Source organism: Fulmarus glacialis, unplaced genomic scaffold (genome assembly GCF_000690835.1).
Source record: "Fulmarus glacialis isolate BGI_N327 unplaced genomic scaffold, ASM69083v1 scaffold5149, whole genome shotgun sequence".
Classification (NCBI taxonomy): Eukaryota; Metazoa; Chordata; class Aves; order Procellariiformes; family Procellariidae; genus Fulmarus; species Fulmarus glacialis.
Window position 1 is genome coordinate 145,477 of NW_009232510.1, and position 5,294 is coordinate 150,770.

Here is a 5,294-nt window from a genome sequence, read left to right on the forward strand (position 1 = left end):
GGCGTCGCAGCGGTCGTACCCCAGGAGCTTCCAGGCAGCAAATATCTGGCCAACTTTAGCGATCTGAGCTCCATCCTTCAAGCACGCCTGGACGGCTTCATCGTAGGTCAGCTTGGTCGGGTGAATTAGGTAGTAAAAACGACCTGGTAAGAGAAGGAAGGAAAAAGGGTCATTAGCGACATGATTAAGATGATGTGATATTATAAAGGCGGTTTGGAGGAGAGGAGAATGGGGATGAAAGAGGAGAAATGGGGATGTTCCACTGCAGAATCATATCAAACAGTGGTGGATTTGGGACTGTGCAATTTGTACACTGCGCAGTTAAAAATATCTTAGTTATTTGTATAGTAAGTTGATAAATATCGGGAGTAAAAAAAAAAAAAGCAAATAGAGAAAAAAGACTATTTGGACAAAAAAAAAAAATCACTGTATTTATTTCTGCTAACTTAGCACAGCATGGCATCCCCACCCTCACCTGCTTTCAGTGGTAACTGAACTGCTGCAATGCATAGTCATCCTCAGAGGTAGAAAAACAGCGGGAAAAAGTTCGGGGGAGAGGGGTGATGGAAGACACCCTGGGATTCGGAGGAAGGCACCTGTTCGGCATCTGACTTTATGGTGCCAGATGCATTTACCAACAAGGTGCCAATGACAATGCAGTCAAATGTCTGAGGAGCCCCATAGATTTCAGGCAAAGCAGATCTCACGCAGCTGTAGCTTACTGTCAGAGAAGGGAAATCAGTTAAACATCCAAAGCCGTGCACTTCTACATTGTGCTCCCAGCATTAGCTTAAAACCCTTACGAGTTTTCCCCTCAGAAGAATGGCATAGCAAGATCTGGCCTTTGATAGCATTTGGGTGAGGGTGGCTGGAGGTAACACATGCAGGTTTACTCTCTGACAAGGCAGTGACCTTGTTTCTGATTAAGTACAAGCACAATTTTTTCTTTTTCCCTGTAAGAAAGCTGAGATATTGCACAGCTTCTCAGAAGCAGAATTGGAGCCTGTGGTAGATCAAACCCATGCCTGTCGTAAGTCTTCATTAGCAGCGTCAAAACCATGCACAGCAGTTCTGCAGCTCTGTTTCTTTTTAGGCATCAAAGGGTATATCCTCACTGTAAGATGGCATTGAACTGATAGTGCTGCTAAGAAAAATACGCCTCCATCTCAAGGTAATGAAAACATATGCCAGCAAGCAAAGCTCAAAAAGGAAGTCTCTCCTACTAATCCATAACCGGCAATAATACTAACATTAATTTCATTTATCAAGGCATTACAAATTCATTGTACGCCTTTCATTCATTATACTTAGGGTTATCTATCACCACTGATTTGACAATTAACCAAGTGTGAGGTAGAAGTGGATTGCAGAGGAATAGTGTTTATTTGAAGGAATAATAATTTCCAAATAAATTCACAACTTTTCAATCTGACTGTCCTGTAAGAGGCAAGTTAGCTGAAAAACAAAGGAATTTATTCATGTGGGGATCTTCTAATTCCAGAGCACACTCTTTACTTCTTAATTAAGAATGTACTGCAGGATAATACCCTTTTTTTTCCTCATAAAAACCAGACAAACACACAAACATAATTCTGCTCAGTTTCAGAGTACTTTCTTGGTGAAGAAAAAGCAGTGAGCAAGATGAAGAATTATGTCAGCTCCAGATCCCTGGAAAAAACACACAGCTTTTTTCTAAGTGAAGAAATGTCAGGTCAGATGACAATATAAAGATAATTGAATTAACTTTGTATAAAGGTTGGAAATAGCATACCATGACAAGACCATTAAAAAGAAAAGGCATTTACATTGCAGCTGTGGTTGAGAAGAAACTTTTAAAAAATGTCATTGCTGTCACAGATAATATCTACAGTATTTCCAGAGAAAACTGTTAAAAGTAGATAATCTAGCCCTTTGTAAAATGCTTGCTTAACTCCATTTCAGCAAGTTGAGAGCATTTACAAGGTGTTGCTAAAGAGAATGTTTATTAAGTGGAAACCTGTTCCTACTATATTATTAAGAGGTTTCCCCAAAGCAAACAGGATTTCAGGCTTAGGGGAACAGGGATTTGGACTGATAGTATGTAAACTTCACCTAGCTTATTAGTTGCTCTTCAAACCATATGTCAATGGAATGTAATTTCCTAGGGATTTGCAGTAAGGTCAGGCTTTTGACATATGACATCAATAATAAAAACTCCTATACTCTGCCCCTTCCTTAAATAGGAGAACTTTAATAGTAAACCCCACAGGGATGCAATGTGTATCCAGAATATCTGATTAAATAAAATTCTGTTAATAAACTCAGTACAGATTTGCTGGTTTTCCCCCTGCTAATAGGTTAGAAGCATTCCTAACTGTTCAATCTTAGTATTTATTAATTGATGTGGAAGGAGAGGGACGCATTAACTCTCTGTCTCTCATTAATATCTGGTAGTTGGGTCACTCCTACAGAGGATGAGCATGCTTGATTTGACTTCTCACATCCAAATCATGGGGCAGAGGGTTTATGCAAGCCTAATCAAACCCCATCTATAATAGCTATTTTAAGCTTTTGCATGTAACAGAACAGCTTAAAGAGGAAAACTTGCGCACTTGACCTAAATACCCTACACCCTTGTGACTGTGGGAGTTTGAGGGATGCACCACCCTTGGAGATTTTTCCAAGCTCAGCTCTAAATTGAGAGATTTAAGAGCAAGTTTTTATACTGCAGCTGAGTGCACTAGACAGTGGGCCATCATCTTCAGAGGCACAGAGAGCCAGTACGACCTCACTCTCTATTTTCTACGTGAAGGTGTTAATGCAGTGCCTTCAAAAGAGGGTTCTTGGTGGAGTGCCCAGAGGATGCCTCCACGTGCAGCCAGCCATCGAGCATCTAAGCGCTTGGGCTCAGCCCTAAGGCTACTCCTGACAGGTTACTGGCTTGCTGGGGCAGCCTCTTGCTCAGCCTCGCGGCTTCGGTTCTGTGCAGGGGCAGCCGAGCAGCAAGCTCTGCCTGGTGGGTGGCAGCACACGTAGGAGGAACGCTGAGCGCAGGCCTACCTTTGCAGCCAGTGATCAACGTGTACGCAAAAAAGCTTATGGCCACAGAAATCAGTTAGGTTGTTTTACTGTGTGAAGAGCAAACTGCTCTAATTTGTGGTTTCATATGGCCATAAAAGGGATTCTCAGCAGCTAGCGGCGTGTATCTGTAGCTTGCACAACATGTAGACCCTGTCATCTGCTCAGCAGACTCGGTTCAGTATGTCTTATAGCAACACTAAACGGTTGAGAGAGGCCATTGTTCCTCAAAATTGAAGAACATGTTAAAAATTTGTGATGTGGGAACATTTTTTAAAACCTCTCTTCCAGCTCCCTCCCCAATATCAGCAGTGAATCTGGTGACTCAGAAGCAACCACTTCTAAGAAAGATTATGAAATTTTCTTTGGGGGAGGTTTTTTTCTCTTTTTGGAACAATGGCTACATGTTCCCAGTGATAACATATTCTGACATGGTCAAAGGAGCAGTCAGCATGCGTCATTCAGAGACGACTTTCTATACCTTTCTCCCATTTAAATGGCAGAGGTGGTTAGCTTATCACATGCATTACTGTAACAAACAGGTTGTTCACAGTTGCACTTTTAACAAGATCCCTAAAATTTACTTTTAACTTTGTTAACATGAGATTTTTACTTAATCCTGCTAGAGCTGATAACAAACCAATTGCGCACTGTGGTTCTGTGTGCAAAGTATATAACAAAATATTAATGAGTAGAAAGTGTGATACAAGCTCTACTTATACCTTTTTTTCTCTGAAAATTCTTAATTATAGAGGAGCTGATAGATATGTTCGTATTTAGCTCACTTAACACCTTTCAGGACAAAAGATTCCCATGTTTATTTCTTTGAAAAACTCACTGTTCTCCTTCAGAAACCCTTTGAAATTAAGCAAAGAATAACCACTCAGCTATACCATCACGTGTTCTCTGTCCCATGCCTTTTGGGTTCTGTGGGGAAGACTGCAACAAAAGAATTTAGCTGCGTTTATTCCCCTGAATTGGTGCGCAGAAGCCCTTCTAGAAGGAATGTATGGAAGAGGAGCATCCTCATTCCTTGGGGCAGGGATGGAAGAGAAATTGGGGTGGACTGCAGCCCTTGCAAACCTTTGGATCATGGCAAGTCTCAACACGTGGGGCAGGAACCTTTAGCTTTTCTAAAGAGAACATGGACTAAAGTGGCTCCTACTGTGAAAGAAAGGGGAGAAATTGGCTGTGAGGGAGCGGAGCTGAGTGCACAGACATCAGGAAATTCCAACATGGAATTTCTAAATTTAAGTTCCCACTTGTGCATATTCATTTTCAATAGTCTTTATCAACATGAGGAATGTAAAAGCAGGTTGGGAAACGTTGCCATCCAACAGTTATCTCTATGGAGGCAAAAAAATTATGTTATTTCATAATATTTTGTTGGATGTAATGGATAGTATTATGCTAATATTACTCTCTGCATTGTTTTATGAAACGCATCCATTAACAGGCTGCCCAGGGAAGTGGTAGAGTCACCATCCCTTAAAAGACGTGTAGATGTGGTGCTTAGGGACATGGTTTAGTGGGCATGGTGGTGTTGGTTAACGGTTGGACTCGATGATCTTAGAGGTCTTTTTCCAACCTTAATGATTCTATGATTGTATATTCTTATAAACTGGTAAATTGCTGGTACTACTATTTACAAAGTGTATGAAACATTTTCAGGTTTTTGGCTTTGCCTGCACAGACACAAAACATGAACAGTTCTTCTATGAACCAACAGAGTGATTTGAGTATGTGGCAGTTATACAGGCAGAACAAAACGTTCAACTATTGCACTTACACTAGTCTAAGAAAACACACTGCAGAGAGTAATTTCATAAAGTACTAAGATTGTTTTATATTGCATTGCAGACAAACTTTGCTAAAACAATTTCCATGTGCAGGTAACAGGAAAGCAGGTAGAAATCTTCACTAATGGTATAAACCCCCCTTTTTTCACCAGTATTTTTTGGTGTATTCAGCTCATCACAGATGGGAGCCAACTGTTCCAGAGTGAAAACACTGAACCTGGATTTGAACTCACTGCATCAATAACTATGTTTTCATTTTTCACCTTAATAGCCAAATATAATTTTGCTGGTTTGCACCTTTCTTCTTCAGGTAAAAAACAAGCTTTGCGTGTATTTTAGACAAAGACTTTTTAGCTTTAACTGCTGAATTATTTAAAATTGAGCCCTTTTTTTTTTTATGATCCCTGAGATTATAATATATTTGGAGTATTTCTTTCC

The 5,294-nt window shown here is 40.3% G+C and overlaps 1 protein-coding gene across 1 annotated transcript in view; it reads right to left on the minus strand.

The window, feature by feature from the left end:
• The window catches only part of HAPLN1 (hyaluronan and proteoglycan link protein 1), a 32,138-nt gene that overhangs the window by 677 nt on the left and 26,167 nt on the right, over positions 1 to 5,294 (minus strand). Inside the window, exon 5 of the mRNA XM_009584916.1 lies at positions 4 to 143. Within this exon, the coding sequence (XP_009583211.1) occupies positions 4 to 143 (140 nt within the window). The remainder of the gene's footprint in view (positions 1 to 3; positions 144 to 5,294) is intronic.